The sequence below is a fragment of the Protomyctophum bolini genome, assembly GCF_963924005.1.
Source record: "Protomyctophum bolini genome assembly, chromosome: 22".
NCBI classification, from domain to species: Eukaryota; Metazoa; Chordata; class Actinopteri; order Myctophiformes; family Myctophidae; genus Protomyctophum; species Protomyctophum bolini.
Window position 1 is genome coordinate 29,581,826 of NC_137883.1, and position 17,448 is coordinate 29,599,273.

A 17,448-nucleotide genomic window follows, 5' to 3' on the forward strand; every position below is an offset into this window, starting at 1 on the left:
CTCTGTGTGTAGTTGGCATTGAGGACCATGGTCATCTCCCTGAAAACAGAGATTGATCAACATTACATAACAGTAGGCTACTGTAAACGTCTAGTATCAAACGACACACACACACACACACACACACACACACACACACACACACACACACACACACACACACGATTGTCTGTGCAAATTAGCATCGCTAATGGGGGGGGGGGACGTGCTAACAACCATTGAAACAAAGGCGGCTTGCATGCAGGCTTTTGTTGTTGTTTTTTTTGCAAGCTACAGACACACACACACACACACGTTCCCCCCTCCATTCTGAATGGAGTATTTTCATATCGTGTCAAACAGGCACTAAATAAATAAATCAAATAAATGATCCTGGCGGTTTCACTCATATGGATATAAATAATCAACTGACTGAGAAAAAAGTTCAGAAAACGCTAATGTCTGTCACACAGCGCAGAGCAGATCAGCTTGGCTGTATGGTACTGTACCATACAGCCAAGCTGATCTGCTCTGCGCTGTGTGACAGACCGTCACTGACTTAGATAGATACCGGTAGATACTTTATTTGTCCTTTCGGAAATTTGTTTTGTGCACATCAGGATATACATAAAACATGCAAACACACAGATCACACAGCACATAGACAATAAGGAAACAGTGCCAACAGAAGGCCACCAGGCATAGTTCCAAGAGGCATCACATCACACTTTATGCACGGAACTGAGACGGGGCCTGCTTGTTCATAAGTCCTATACTTATGGGAACAAACGATCTTGAGGCCCTCTAGCCTGCAGAGAAGGTACCATGTACCGTCGCCCCGATGGTAAAAGATGGTATTGGCTGTGTAACGTGTGTGTATTGTCCCTAGTAATAGCTTTCCCCTTATAGCTATAGTGTCGATTTTTATAGCAACTTTTAGTTTTAGTCAAAGTCTTTTGAATAGATTTTAATTTGGTTTTAGTCACATTTTAGTCTACTGAAATGTTATCATAAGATTGACTAAACTGTATTTTGGCAGGCCTTGATGGCATCATATTCATAATGCCTGATTTTAGACTAGCCGATCTAAAAGCATTAAATGACTTGTCTTTTAGTTCTACTGCATCTCATTTCCACTATAGTCTCTCCCTAACATTTAGTCTAGTTATTATTTGTTGACTAAATTGACAATATATTTGGTCATCGTAGCTTGTTTTTTATTTCGTTTTGACTTTTCATTTGGTTTTCATCAGTGAAAGTTTTTCACCATCGTTTTTTAATCGACAAAACCAACACTGCTTAACCCATTCTGACCGGGAACCCGTTTTGGTGTTAGCATTATGTTATGCTTTAGCTATTGAAAAATAGCAGATCTACAAGCTCAAAAAATTCAAGCTCAAAAAATTCTACAAGCTCATAGCGCGCCACCGAGTGGCGCGCTATGAGCTTGTAGATCTGCTATTTTTTTGAAAAATCGAAGAACGACTGACATTTTTAGAATCTGATCTCAGGTCAGAATGGGTTAATCAGACCAGTGTGTGTCCAGTGGAAACCTCGTATGAATCTGATCTCAGGTCAGAATGGGTTAATATGGCTTATGGCCCTGTACAGTACGTCGGTTCCTAAATCATATTCACGTCTTCCTCCTCCAGCTGATTTCATGCCCATACTCGGCACTAACTTAAACCCGGAGTTGATATCCGTGTGCAACAACGCCACATGGGCCATCGGAGAGATCTCTATACAAATGGGTGAGTCGCCTCGCTTCCAGACCGTATCCATGCCGTTAGGAGTTGTCTCGTGAATGATCAGTCACCTGCCTTTAAAAAAAAAAATTACTCTTTTTCATAATCTATATCTCGGCACCTTCGCAGGAGCTGAAATGCAGCCCTATGTGGCCGTAGTGCTGCAACAGCTGGTGGAGATCATTAACAGGCCAAACACCCCAAAGACTCTGCTGGAGAATACAGGTACCACACGGTGGCGCTGTTGAGCTAGCCAGGCCGCCACACACACACACAAGGAGGGAGGTGACCACGCACGCACGCGAGCGCACGCATACACGCACGCACAACAGTACAATCCCTGTACCGGAGTAGGGGTGCAACATAGAAAATAATTGATAAATTGTCATTTAATTAAATAAGACATTTAATTAAATTAACTTAAGTAATGCTGATGTTTAACAAAAATTGAACTCTTAAGAGCGTAAAATGGTTTCATTTTACGCTCTCAAGAGTTAAAGATTTAATAAGGGTGCATTTGGTTACTAGCCTAGGCGAAGCATAAAAAACCTTTCTGGAGTGGTTAATCGGTTCGTTGATATTATACATAAAAGATTTCTTTCAAAAATGCAATCGATAGAATAATAGCTAAGGCGATAATTGATTGTTGCAACCCTACTCTGGACCCTTTAGTCTTGATCTGAAAACCTGCCCCAAGCCCTGGCCCTCACAGGTTCTGAGGGCTAGATTGAAGGTGGGCTTGGGTTCAATACTTTTTGGGTTCTTGAATCAAGCGAGCCATGTTAAGTGCCCTAGGCTTGGAATGAACTGATCTGGAGTCAGCATCAGGTTAAGTATAGCTTGTATGAATGAAAGAGAGCACAGATAGGTAGAAGGACAGAGGAGTGTGTTCCACGACCCCATTTACAGTCATTATTATACCGTAAACACTTAAAATAATGTTTGTAAATTTGCAAATTATAGTTGCTCTTAACTTAAGTAATACAAAAAGGAAATACCTAAACTGATTCTTGTGGTGTTGAGAAAAAAGACATATAGGCACGTCGCCTATGACTTTATAAATCACCGTTACACTTCTGCCCTGCACATTCAATTGAAAGTTGTGCTAAATTACAATTTAAATTAACAAATAAGCTAACTGAAGGGCGAAGTGTAACCTGCTCGATTACGAGAACATTAGGGACTAGTCTGTAGTAGATTGTGTTCCTGTTTGTTTGTTGTCAGTTTATTTATTTGTTGTTTTGAGTTACTGTTCTTTAAATGTGAATGCATATCTGCCAATAGATGTTGAATGTTGTCAAGAATGGCAAATGTTTAATGCAGGATACATACACAGCCACCAATTTAGCAAATCATTCATAGAATGTCTAGATTATAGAAGTAGATTAGCTCATGAACAGGAACGATTGACTGTGTAAATCTATAGCTCTAGACGAGAGAACTAAGTTCCTCCGCTAGCCTTGCATAGCCAGACGATCAGAGATAAGCACCTATAGATATGTTTAGGGAAGTGGTTCGCAAACCTTTTATTATTATTATTATTAACTTTGAGAACCACTGAGTTTAGGGAAATCTGCATTCAATGTATGGGTTAGAACGACAGAGAAAACCAGCAGTATTATACTATCAAGCATATACAGTATACTGTATGCCTACTGCTTTGGAAACCAATACAATTAGTTTTTGAATCTCCTAATTGTTTCCACCTAGTTTTATCCCCTACATTGAACTTGAATGTCACCAGTTGTCACAATTATTACATAATCTCCTGATCGTGATTATCTGAGCCAATAGCAATTATTTTTGCCTAAACGTTAGAATAGTTTACATTCGTCCGTATAAATCATGACAGTTTTCTGAAAAACCTATGTTTCTGTCAGTGTTTTTTCAAACAATTTCATGTCAAGGACACAAAAAATGATAATTAGTAATTAGCTGACGCCCATCTGAAAATATGTTAAAATGTATCGCTCTGAAATAATATATAATCAAAGATTTGTGCCAGCATTTTCACGATTCTTCAAAAATCGCAGATCTACAAGCTTAGTATGCTGTGCCAACATTTTGGGAGAAAAGCATATACCGTCGTACATTGCGATGGTGTGACATGAGCTTTAGGTCAGCTATTATCTTTGAAAATGTATGAAAGCATAACATTTAATTATTAAGTATACAGTATGGCCTGTTTTGGCCACAGTACATTATTTATTTTGATTATTGGTACCGGTCATTGTCAGTCATTTTTGTATATTTGAGTAATAGGCTTTGGATACTTACCGGTAGTTATTTGTCCTGCCATGTGCAATTGTATTGATTAGAAAGCCTAAAATGCAAACAGAAAAGTATTTTTTATTTATACCTTTCCATGTCAAAAACTGAATTCATTGTATGAGAATGAATCGTCAAACTAGATGTTATGATCCTGACAGCTAGAGATCTCCGATTGTCTGGCTATGCAAGACTAGTCCACCACTGGGTCTAAAATGTATGCTGATGGCCAATACATGCTGCTTTCCATGTCCAAACCTTTGTCCGGAGAGGGAGGCAATATGTTGTTGAAAAAAGGGCTTTCTCAAGCCCGGATGGGAGAAGTGTTTGGTTCAAATATAGACAGGACGGGGAGAAAACATATGTGTGTGGGACATTCCCTTTTTTCTTCATTTGATCATTTTTGGGTCCAGCATCGTACAAACTGTGGGGATGTGCATATCAGGCAACATATTGTAACTAGAACTTGAACGAATTGTTTGATCCGAAATGTAAACGGTGCATGGCACCGTAAGACATTGAAGCTAAAAGTATAACACGAAGAAAAAAACATGTATTCAAATCATCAACATAGCATACATACAAAATGATCTATTATTACAATACAAACACCATAATGTACAAAAGGTTGTTCTAAATTTGGGTGCTACCACCAGATCATCCCTCTGATGTCGTGGCTGTGGGTGTCGCGCACTTTGGAAAAAGTAGTTTAGACAGTTTTGAAACATCGGAAGGAACATGTATTGGCCATAAGTCTATGGAGTGAGTCACTTTGATACCACAGCAAACGGTGGAAGTGGCGTCAAAAAGACATGTTGAGACCCGCGTAAGACAAGTATAAGGTCACAGGTTAATTACATCTGTCTCCGACAATCTGTTGATCCTGCACTGAACTGTTTCTAATTTAGCCTATCATCTGCTTTCTGCATGTGTCATTGGATTGTTCATAAATGCCTGTTTGTTAATGAGAATGTTGCATAGTTCTGTGTCTTTTAAACGTAGGTTCCTCCTCCTTCCTCTGTGCCTCATAAGAACCGGCTGTACAGTACGGGACACTATTCTCCTTCCATGTAGTTGGCTTGGAGGAATCTTTCATTTCTTTCAAAACCCGCAGACAAACAACAACCACATATTTATGTTTGTTTAATAGGGAAAAATTAACATTTTGTGAGTTTTAAGGGAGAAATCTCTGAAGCTACGTTAATTGAACATTTCACGGGCTTATAATATAAACATAAGAGTTATTGTTTTGATTGAGATGATTTAATTGGCACGCCCATTATTTGCCTCATATGATATCGTCATCAGTGTTCTCCCTTAAACGTGTTTGTTTTTATTAGTCTGATTTGTACTTTGTCGCACGACAATGTCCCCGGGGCCAAAATGACAGCCGATCTACAAGCACGCAAAGCGTCGCATCTCAGTGCTTTTCTGAGCTTGTAGATTGTCTCTTTTTATTTTGCAGCCGTGGGACACCGCCATACGACGGCATACAAATGAGTCACTAGAGTGTCATATTATTTATGTTAATTAGCCCATTATTTATGTTAATTATCCCATTAGCTATGTGGGCTAGTATTAATAATCAACACTAGTGAAGTCTTCTGTTTGTTCTATCACACACAGATTCTGTTGATTTATGTTGTTTCTGAGTTGTTTGTTTTGTTCTTTATTTTTCTCCCCCCCCCCTCCACCACCCCACCCCCCCTCCTCTTCATTGCTCATGTCTTGGTTGGCGTTTGGTGGTGTATAACCGTTGATTGCGTTACCATTTAGCAATAACAATTGGTCGTCTTGGTTACGTTTGTCCTCAAGAGGTGGCACCCATGCTACAGCAGTTTATAAGACCCTGGTGTGTATTATTCAATATTTTATTTAATTCATCTCCTCTCCTCTCTCTCTCTCTCTCTCTCTCTCTCTCTCTCTTCCGATCTGTCTGTCTCTCAGGGGGCCATGTCCACAGAAAGCTTTATATATTTTTTATTTGATGCCAGTGCCTTTTCCGCCATAAAGATGCTCTGGAGGAGCACTCATCTTCCCAGCACCGAGCGTCCACATTTCAGAGCTCTTGCCGTTCAGTCTGTCTTTTATTATTTTTTTAGCTGACACTCTAATCTGATCTTGCACGCCACCTTGACCCTTATGCCTTCACTTTTCGGGGCAGTTGTTGAGAAACATTTGAAAAATAGTTCAAATAGCCGATCTACAAGCTCTACAGGGTCGATGTAGATTGGCTATTTGAACTATTTTTTTGCACTTAGTTACTATCCACCACTGAATACATTATTAACAGTTTGCAATTTGTACAGAGGTACGGTTTACAATGATTGATAAACGGATAACATATAATGTTTCCATTTTGGTCCTGTGTATTCAATTCATTAAGACCGCAGCCATGAGAAGTCCAATGTTTACTGTTATTTCAGCGAGGCTGTTTGTGCTAATAATGCAGACGTTATGATCGTTTGAGCACAGCAACAACTGATTTGAACTGACTTTGAACGCTGCAGGGATCAATACATGGTTCCAATGGGGATCAATACATGGTTCCATGCGCTTAGTAAGAAGTGCTCTGGAAATGAAATGATATCCAGAACATTCCTCCTCTCAAAATCTCTTTCCGTGGACATGGACCTATAATCTCTTTCCTGTCGCTGTCTTCCTCTTCTACCTCTTCTACCTCCTTCTCGCTTTCTTTATTAGAGAAAATCTTCTCTTGTTTTCCCGTTGGTTTGCTTTACCACATATTGTTTTACTTTAATGAATCGATTTTGTAATCATTGCCAAACCATGTTACTAATCCTGTCCTACTTCCAAGGTCCTATTTGTGATTTGTTTTGCCTCTGTAGCAATGTCATGTATTATTGCGTTTTGATTTGTGTTTTAAGTTCCACTTTTCTGTCGTTGTTAACTGTCGCTAACAACCAACACGATGCATGGGATCAGACTGTCACATGCATGCTGGTTCAACGAGAGCATCCCCTTCTTATTTAGTGGTTGTCCAGCTGCATGTGCCTATCCTAGAATACCCCCAACCTTCTCTAGTCGAAGGCTAAGCTTAATTTAACCACATCAACCCTAGTGGATGAAGACAGGAGGGGGGCCTAGTATAGGGCCCTGGGGGACTCCGGTCAACTAAGTATAATAGGGTTTAAGTGGTTAACTCCCGAGGTGCCAATACAGTAGATTTTTTGCTGAATGCCTTGCTCCTCGTCACCGCTATAGCGTAGTTATTGTCAAAGCGCAGGAAGTGCGCTAATCGTTTGATGAATGAAAAATAAATAATATTAATATTAATAATGATAATACTAATAATAATAATAGGAAGGTTTCTATTGTTTTTAAATCTGTTTGATGTGCATGCTTAAATTTGCTACTTTCTTAGGCTATTTGAAAGAAGTATTTTTTCTCCTCACAAGAAAGTTTGATATTTGCAGTGTGTTTACATGCTGGAGTAGAAAAGGGACGTTGCTCAATTATACACTACTTACCGGTAAATTAATACAACCTACTTATGTTAGCATTAGATTTCATTTATACCTTTCCTTCAGCCTTTTTCCTGCAATAAGAATGATAAGATATGTCCAGTTTTCCAACCTGACAATCCCTGATTTTGTTTGCACTAATTTTGCACTAATGGCCTGTGGATTGTCGTTGGTGCTTAATGTGGTCGTGCTTTACCAGGTGCACTTCTCTACGAAACATAAGAGACAATGAGGAGAAAGACTCGGCGTTCCGCGGCATCTGTACCATGATCAGTGTGAACCCTGGAGGTGTAGTGCAGGTGAGCCACGCCACAGAGACTGGTGGTACCTGGAACGCTTGCTACAACAACCTAGTCAGACCTTTTTTACTTTAGGTTCTTGTATTGTTTTTAACTGAGGTAATAAGATTAGGTTTAGACATCGTTTTACTGAGGTTACGTTTAGGAATAAGGTTGGGTTTAGACATAGTTTTACTGAGGTTAACGTTAGGAATAAGGTTAGGTTTTAGATATAGTTTTACTGAGGTTACGTTTAGGAATAAGGTTGGGTTTAGACATAGTTTTACTGAGGTTAACGTTAGGAATAAGGTTAGGTTTTAGACATAGTTTTACTGAGGTTAACTTTAGGAATAAGGTTAGGTTTAGACATAGTTTTACTGAGGTTACGTTTAGGAATAAGGTTAGGTTTAGACATAGTTTTACTGAGGTTACGTTTAGGAATAAGGTTAGGTTTAGACATAGTTTTACTGAGGTTACGTTTAGGAATAAGGTTAGGTTTAGACATAGTTTTACTGAGGTTAACGTTAGGAATAAGGTTAGGTTTTAGACATAGTTTTACTGAGGTTAACTTTAGGAATAAGGTTAGGTTTAGACATAGTTTTACTGAGGTTACGTTTAGGAATAAGGTTAGGTTTAGACACAGTTTTACTGAGGTTACGTTTAGGAATAAGGTTAGGTTTAGACATAGTTTTACTGAGGTTACGTTTAGGAATAAGGTTAGGTTTAGACATAGTTTTACTGAGGTTACGTTTAGTAATAAGGTTAGGTTTTAGATATGGTTTTACTGAGGTTACGTTTAGGAATATCTGGTGGTGACCGTTCCAACGAATGTCACCGGATTTGACCGGGTCCAAATAGATTGTTGTACCGACCGTTCTTGTATCCCAGAGACTCCCCTTGGTAGAACGAAAGAAAACAAATGTGTTTAAAGGTAGGGTGAGTGATATTGTTTATGGTTAAAACTTTTTAAAGCAACCGTCTCTCCAGTCTTTATCCAAGTTTGATAAACAGAAAATAGATTTTCACATGGGTTGCCACTTGCCAGTTTCATCCAATCAGGAGAGGATCAAATTGGCATTCATCAGCTTCAATTTGAGTGTTCCAGTTTCTGTGTCTGCTCATTTCTTTGTGTCATCACTTCCAATTTAATTTGATTATCCTGTACGACTTCTGTCTCCCGATTGGATAGAATTGGTATCCCGACAGGAAAATACATTATCCGTTTGCTAGAGCTTGAGACACTGAACAAACACTCTAGTCTGAGTCTGACTATAGCAACGATTACTATCAGAATGTAGAGCTAGCACTTATAATAAATAAATAAAACAAACATCACTTATTGCACCTTATTAATCCCTTGATGTACAGTAAAGCCTGTGTTGCCTCAGCTTCCTGCTTCACTCTTTTAGGATTTCATATTCTTCTGTGACGCCGTGGCCTCCTGGGTCAGTCCCAAGGATGATCTAAGGGACATGTTCGGCAAGGTAAACACGTCTCCTCACTGCGAGGCCACACACCCAAAGCATTATGGTTACCGTAACTACTCTTTTACATTAACTACTCGTAAACACGTCTCCTCACTGTGAGGCCACACACCCAAGGCATTATGGTTACCGTAACTACTCTTTTACATTAACTACTCGTAAACACGTCTCCTCACTGCGAGGCCACACACCCAAGGCATTATGGTTACCGTAACTACTCTTTTACATTAACTACTCCTAAACACGTCTCCTCACTGCGAGGCCACACACCCAAGGCATTATGGTTACCGTAACTACTCTTTTACATTAACTACTCCTAAACACGTCTCCTCACTGCGAGGCCACACACCCAAGGCATTATGGTTACCGTAACTACTCTTTTACATTAACTACTCGTAAACACGTCTCCTCACTGCGAGGCCACACACCCAAGGCATTATGGTTACCGTAACTACTCTTTTACATTAACTACTCGTAAACACGTCTCCTCATTGCGAGGCCACACACCCAAGGCATTATGGTTACCGTAACTACTCTTTTACATTAACTACTCCTAAACACGTTTCCTCACTGCGAGGCCACACACCCATGGCATTATGGTTACCGTAACTACTCTTTTACATTAACTACTCCTAAACACGTTTCCTCACTGCGAGGCCACACACCCAAAGCATTATGGTTACCGTAACTACTCTTTTACATTAACTACTCGTAAACACGTTTCCTCACTGCGAGTCCACACACCCAAAGCATTATGGTTACCGTAACTACTCTTTTACATTAACTACTCGTACACACGTCTCCTCACTGCGAGGCCACACACCCAAGGCATTATGGTTACCGTAACTACTCTTTTATATTAACTACTCCTAAACACGTTTCCTCACTGCGAGGCCACACACCCAAGGCATTATGGTTACCGTAACTACTCTTTTACATTAACTACTCCTAAACACGTTTCCTCACTGCGAGGCCACACACCCAAGGCATTATGGTTACCGTAACTACTCTTTTACATTAACTACTCGTAAACACGTTTCCTCACTGCGAGGCCACACACCCAAAGCATTATGGTTACCGTAACTACTCTTTTACATTAACTACTCGTAAACACGTTTCCTCACTGCGAGGCCACACACCCAAGGCATTATGGTTACCGTAACTACTCTTTTACATTAACTACTCGTAAACACGTTTCCTCACTGCGAGGCCACACACCCAAGGCATTATGGTTACCGTAACTACTCTTTTACATTAACTACTCGTAAACACGTTTCCTCACTGCGAGGCCACACACCCAAAGCATTATGGTTACCGTAACTACTCTTTTACATTAACTACTCCTAAACACGTTTCCTCACTGCGAGGTCTCACACCCAAAGCATTATGGTTAACAATAACTAATGACTCTTTTTTACATTAACTATACTCTTAACTGAACTGTGTTGTGCGGCTGTGTTTGAGGTTTTGGAGTTGTTTCCATACGCTACGGCTGGTTTATCAGAACTTAATTTGGACCCAGCTCAGGTTTGAACCTAATTTGACGCTGGGTTGAACCTAGACTATATACTTTTTTCAAGAATTGTGAAAATAGCAAATCTACAAGCTCACAACGCGTCACAATGCATTGTGAGCATTGTGTAGATTGTGGCTTTTCGACGTTTATTTTTTATTACATAGATAGCTCTCCCTTCAGGAGTGATTCTGGTTATAATGGAAACGTGTGACATATCATCGTACGATGATGCATAAATCAGGGCTTAGCCTTTCTTCCATTTCAACCTTTTTAAATGTTTTGGTTTACTATGACCTTCCAAGATACAACGTAGAATAGATGCTATTTAGAGAGTGAATAATTGAATTGAAATCGGTCTGAAGTGCTGCTTGGTGGTGCCTTTGTTTTGTTTTTGCTCCTTTTCAGATCCTTCATGGCTTTAAGAACCAGGTGGGTGAGGAGAACTGGGGCCGCTTCTCCGACCAGTTCCCCCAGCCCCTGAAGGAACGCCTGGCAACCTTCTACGGGGTCTAACTGGTTCCATGGTCAATGGCCCTGTTCTTTGGGGTCAGTTATTACTAATCTTGTGTTTGCCCAATCTAGGGAAAAGATTATTATTATTATTAGTATGTTATTGTGTTTTCAAACAGAATTTGGGTAAGACTGTATATTGCGGTTCGGGTCGATGCATTATTATAATGCACTTATAAGGCAACACTCATTATAAATAATAATATGACTGTGAATATGTAGCTCCGGGCGGCCTCGTATAAAGACATCAAGGAATTGGAGACACTCGCTGAGACACTCGCTGTGCTCATGTCTCACCACGCCTCTCACCCGTTATACAATTCCCGGTAACCTGAGACCTCTTGTGGCTTATTGCTTTAGTGCAGTGGTTCCCAAACTATTTCATGTCAAGGACCCCCAAATCAACATTAGCCCGCGAACCCCCATTAGAAAATATACGCCAAGGACGCCCAAAAGAGAAGATTTTTACGGCTCTAACAGTGATTTTCATTTCCCCCAGTTTGACATGCATTAGGCTACGGAACGGACCCCCATTTAATGGCATTTCCATCTCTGGGAGTGGGACCCCCATTTATATTGGAAAAATCAATGTTCCCTAGTCCATTTGTACACTCTTACAGTTACAGACCCATAAAGGTCTATTTGGTTCCTAATTATCATTTAGCTGGGGACACCCTGGAACAAGGACCCCTAGGGGTCCCCGGACCCCACTTTGGGAACTACTGCTTTAGTGCACACAGCTAAAAGGCGAGCGCATGCGTCAGTATGACTGCAGCAACGGCGTTGCCGGTTGGCAATATATTTGGTAACCGTTCTATAAGAGCTACTGTACAAGCTCCACGACGAGGCCATGGTTTATGGTTTACAGTGATTTTATTACAGTTAATGGAGTTTTAAGCCCTGTTATAAAATCACTATAAAACCTGGCCCGTGGGGGCAACAAGTCAGAGACACTTTGCAAGTACATTAATCACGCAGGTTGATTGTCAATTAGTTCTCTAAGGAAAACAGGAGAGAAAACATTGACTGGCTGCTTATCACTATTTCAGGCTGTGACCCCCCCAAAATAATCATCTGGGGACCCCCCAAAATAACACCTCACAGCGCAAGGAGTTGTTGTGAGCTTGTAGATTTTTATTTTCTAAAAAAAAAAGTGTGTGTTTCTTATTTTTCAATTTGAGGGGGAGAGAGTTTTTATAGTATAGTTTGTTGATAATTTCTTATTACTTTTTGTTGAGTGCCACAATTTTTGTATTTTTCCAGTTTTTCATGTGTCTATGAGGTGACAGTACTTAATTAGACAGACTGGAGTTGTTTTATGTGCAATTGTGTATTGACTTTGTATTTAGGGTTTCTTCCTGGAGGCTGAACCCTTGACAGTCAAACGGGCCAATGATGTAAACAGTAATATAGTGACACCACACTATCAGCCCCTCCCCTAACCCCTCCCCCTTTATCATACAACTACAGCTGTGGGTGCGGCTTCAGTTCAGGTGGATCACCACCCATCACCACCCACCAGGCAATCCAGGCATACTTAATGAACTGGTGGGCGTGTCCACATAAAAGCATGATTTTAACAAATACTGTACACTTTTTGGAAAAAGTTCTTCCCCCTTATATTGTAATAATACCTGATGATCATGTTTTAGGGTGGGAAAAAATGGTGGCACTCCATCTTTAAGTATTTAGAAGTCCTTACATTGTCACCCCTGGGTGTCACTGGTCTAACGGATGCTTTCTTCTCTTCCTCTCCACAGGGTCAGACTCACTATGGGACGACAGTAGTGAACCTCTTTTCACCAGGGGACATGTCACCAGTTAACCCTATACTGGCCTGGGGATGGGGGAGGGGACTGCTGGGTAAAGGGGGACCGCCTGCTGGATGGGGGGCGGAGCTCCCGGGGACAACGCCTCCTCCTCCAATGCACAGGGAAGGGGGCGGGGCATGGAACTGGCAGAACAAGTAATTCACATCTCAATCAGGAGCCATATTGTATTCAGCGACCGAGGCCACTCGTTTCTCTTTTCACTTTAGTTCAGAAACATTGGCCTTGGGCTAAAACATTAACACCGTATGGAGAAAAAAAAAACTAGACAAAACAACAACAAAACAAACAAACCGTAAACTGGCAATGGTTTTGCAAGCCTCTGCAAAGCATTTGCCTTTTTTGTGGGTGGGGGGGAAGACAGGTAAACACATACAGTTACATGGGGGTTGTTGCTGGAATCATTCTTCATTGAAGAAGGATTAACTTTTTATATATAAAATCCTGTTAGCCGGCACTTAATTATGCTGATGATAAATGATATAGCGTTGAATTACACTGAATTATATAATAGAAGTTAAGAGATGGTTAACAATCAGGAAATCGCTGATGGGATAGAACTAGGCTTAAGGTCCAACATAAATAAATACATGTGTTAAACTGAACTGAAAGTAGACTGTATCTAAAGCTGATAACGGTCACACTGGTTCAGAGTGTGACCATCGGGCAACACTCTCTGTAGCTATCAGCCAAATTGTGTCACACGTGTGTAATGTGTCTCAACGAAGACTCAATATTCTTAATCAGGGCAAAGGCTGTTGATTTTATTGTTACTAGAGTCCATAACGTTTTCTTTGTCCCCTTTGTGGGGACTTAAAATTGGACAATTAAGGTAGCATGCTTTAATCTAAAATGAGAAGCTAAGCTATACAGCGGTAGAGTGACGTTTGTTCCGTTGTGTTGTGATTGTCACCATTGCCTCTGTGATAAGGCTCTAGCTAGCCACTTCAGCCGATAAGTATGAAACAAATAAGAAAATGTGTCCTTGTCATCACGCAGAGAAATACAGTGTTCGACTGTATAGTGTAGCCAGACCGGATCCACAAACAGACTTTAGCCATAATGCTAGCCAGACAACGTGTGTGCACAATTCAGTTTGTAACCGAGCAAATCCCCTCCACCCGGTTTTGTGCTGTGAAATTTGCGCGCGGTGTGTGTGTGTGTGTGTGTGTGTGTGTGTGTGTGTGTGCAAATACATTTATCACTCGGCAAGCATATCAAAGTGTAAGATGCTTACAAGGCTTTCTGTGGTCAGAGCTTACGGAAGGACGGTTATAAGGACCGGAGGAAATAGCATAAAAAGGTAGAAACAATGGTCATAATTCTCTCCTCGACTGTTGCAACAAACGGGACGATGAAGTCCCGTGACTCCTACTGACGTGTTTGTGATATTGGCTGTCGATTCCCTAACGAAAAAAAAAACAATCTAAATAATGTTTAAAACATAAGTTTATTTTTGTTCTGTTTCTGCGTACTGGAAGTTTTTGTTATTAGTGGTTCTCCTTTTTCTGGGTCCTAAAACGCATGATTTGTAGGATGATTGTGTTAGTGCTGAATGGCTGTTCTTCTTATGGGGGTATACAGTAACAGTACATTGATGCCTGATCCCTTGCATGATGGTCGCCCTGGCCTGTACTGTAGTACTGTAGTACTGTACTACGTACGTCCCGACATAGATTGGGAAAGGTGGGCGGGTGTTGGGTGGGTGGGAGGGGAAGGGAGGGGGAGCTGCAATAAAATGAAATTAAATGATAAATGATGGTTATCTTAATATCCCCTTAAACCCTGTTTAAGTTAGTTGACCAGAGTCGTCCTCTAGAGCCAGGCTCTGTACTAAGAGCCCCTCCCCATCCTGTTTATGCGCTATACACTAAATAGCCGGTTCCGCTATTTTGGCGCAGAATGTTCGCCCCCCCCCCCCCAGAAGAATACGGGGGTTCATATGGTTAATCATTTAGTTAAAGCTGCACTATTTAACTATTTCTTCTTCTATCTATCCATTGAGTTAATAGAACCTGCCCGCTTGCTCAGGGGATAAATGTAATCTTGACCGGATCGGGTCGGAATTGGTGTCCGATCCTGTGTCTAGGTGAGACATGTATGACCTTTGACACCATGTAAATGTCTTCAATAGAAGAGACAAAATACAACCACCCCCAATTACATACGTTATATTGTATTTACATACTTTAATTTTAATTGTATTCGTTTAAAAAGAAACGCTACATAGTGCCACTTTAACAACAGCTGGCAATTAACCCATTTAGGACTGAGGCCGATTCTAAACATAATTATGTCTTCTAAATCCTAAAGGTTTTCTGAAAAACCCCTATGTTTCTATGTCAGTCAGTGGTTCTCAAACTATTTCATGTCAAGGACCCCCAGAATTATCTGTATTTGGTCGCGGACGCCTCATCTGAAAATATGTTGGACCCACGCCAGAAGCAAAGATTTGAGTTAAAAAACGTTGCGATTTGCGCCCACATTTTCAAGATTTAAAAACATTAGCAGATCTACAAGCTTGTAACTCGTAGCTATGAGTTGTAGATCTGCTATTTTTCAATAGCTAAAGTATAACATAAAAACATACTGTAAACATACTGTAATAACATCAAAAGGGGTTCCCGTCCTGAATGGGTTTCAATTTCATATACCTCCTGCATGAGTGTTCTCCCTAAAACGTTTTCACCCCACAGCTTTACATATTCTTTTCAGATACTGTGAAACAGTTCTTGAAATTATTCGTATTTGTCTTTGTTTTGTATTTTTTTTTTTTTTTTTTAATTAAGGCAAATCTGAATGTATTCCATGATGGCGCTGCAGTTAACGGGGGGGGAGGGTCAATCACTTTTTGTTCTCTGCAGGTCAGAGTGATAATTGCAGTATTTAAAAAAAAAAAAAAAAACCTGTGTCTGGCCATAAGAATTTATTAACCATCTCTATATTACTATGAATTTCTTAATGACTTAACGCAATAATGGAACAATCTAAAAGAAAATCTTAATGCCGCGTTAATTAATTTTTATATGACATCGTAGGATGTCACCGTGTTATATGCAAAAAGAAATAGCCAACCCTACAGTAGTACAAGTCCTTGTGAGATTATAGATCTGCTATTTTAGCACGGAATTATTTTTTGGAACATTTTTTTTTAACATGAAAAGAAAAGTCAAATTGAATAATTAATTTGCCTAATAATGACATGTCCCAAAATGTGCATGTGAGGTTGAAAATGGGTGGACTAGTGTTGGCAGATGATTAATTGTTAATGGTCTGCCACTGCGGTGGTTCTCAACTTGTGGGTAGAGAAACCTAACCTGACGCTGCCAGATCCAAAAAGCTTGCTACACAAATTTGTTTAACAGCTTATTGGGATCTGGGATCGCGGAAGCAAATTCGGATGGGAGCGTCTGTCTATCACCGTGTGGGCGTGCAAACACAACCAATCATATTGACGTGTCTGTATAGCTTCACATCCGGTTTCGCATATCCCGCCCTTAGCTCACGCTGATTGGTTCGGTACGGGTCGGATCTGTGTTAGCTCAACCCCCTCAGAGATCCCAGATCCAAATAAGCTGTGAAACAAATTTGTGTAGCAAGCTTTTTGGATCTGGCAGCGTCAGGTTAAGAGAAACCTGCACCTGCCCAGATGACAGTCAAGTGACAATTTATAAGGACTTTAAGATACAAAAAAGGAAAATAAATGAAATGAAAGAAGACCCATTACGGCATCAAAATAAATCAACAAACTGTACTATATAAAGAAACGGCCAAATTGTCAAATAATATAAGTAAAGGCAAACATTGTGAAAATCACTGATCTACTGTACGTTGCGAGGCATTGTTGTGAGCTTGAATTTTCACAATGTTTATCTGTGGAACTGAGTTAAAATGAAATGTAATGCCTCGGCTCCTATAATCCCAACACTGTCACAGTATGAGAAGGTTGAGAACAACGTACTGTTCTACTAAACGTGGAGTAAAGGTCTCCACACACCGGGCACCAATCGGATGCGAATTCGGATTTTTGGCGGCGTTTCTCCATCGGTTTTCCCGAAAAACGCGGCCGGTGTGCAAACCACCTTTAAGGTTATAAAACTTTAGAAACGATATACAAGGGTAAAAATAAACCACTACAGAATGCATCATGGAATACATAAGCATAATTATGAACATGCTTTATTTGTGCTCGTGTGTTGCGAAAACCTTTTTTTGTGTCCTGAAGTTTGAAAACGATTGTCTGTCTGTGTCACATTCCAAATGGTTTGGCATGCTAAAAAGAAAAAAAGGAAGAAAGAAATTACGAAGCAACGCTTCATGGACTGTGTGCCGTCAATCTTGATTTGGTTAGAAG

At 40.3% G+C, this 17,448-nt stretch overlaps 1 protein-coding gene across 2 annotated transcripts in view; it reads left to right on the plus strand.

The window, feature by feature from the left end:
• tnpo1 (transportin 1) overlaps window positions 1-14,760 on the plus strand; it is a 51,184-nt gene extending 36,424 nt beyond the window's left edge. The window contains exons 19-25 of one of the 2 annotated variants that reach the window (XM_080756179.1): window positions 1,632-1,730; window positions 1,854-1,949; window positions 5,769-5,844; window positions 7,677-7,776; window positions 9,165-9,239; window positions 11,161-11,301; window positions 13,026-14,760. In XM_080756179.1, the coding sequence (XP_080612305.1) occupies window positions 1,632-1,730; window positions 1,854-1,949; window positions 5,769-5,844; window positions 7,677-7,776; window positions 9,165-9,239; window positions 11,161-11,268 (554 nt within the window). In that variant the 3' untranslated portion in view covers window positions 11,269-11,301; window positions 13,026-14,760. Of the gene's footprint in view, window positions 1-1,631; window positions 1,731-1,853; window positions 5,038-5,768; window positions 5,845-7,676; window positions 7,777-9,164; window positions 9,240-11,160; window positions 11,302-13,025 lie in introns of those variants that run through there. The other variant, XR_013963456.1, reaches the window with a different exon arrangement.
• Window positions 14,761-17,448: the final 2,688 nt, after the last annotated feature.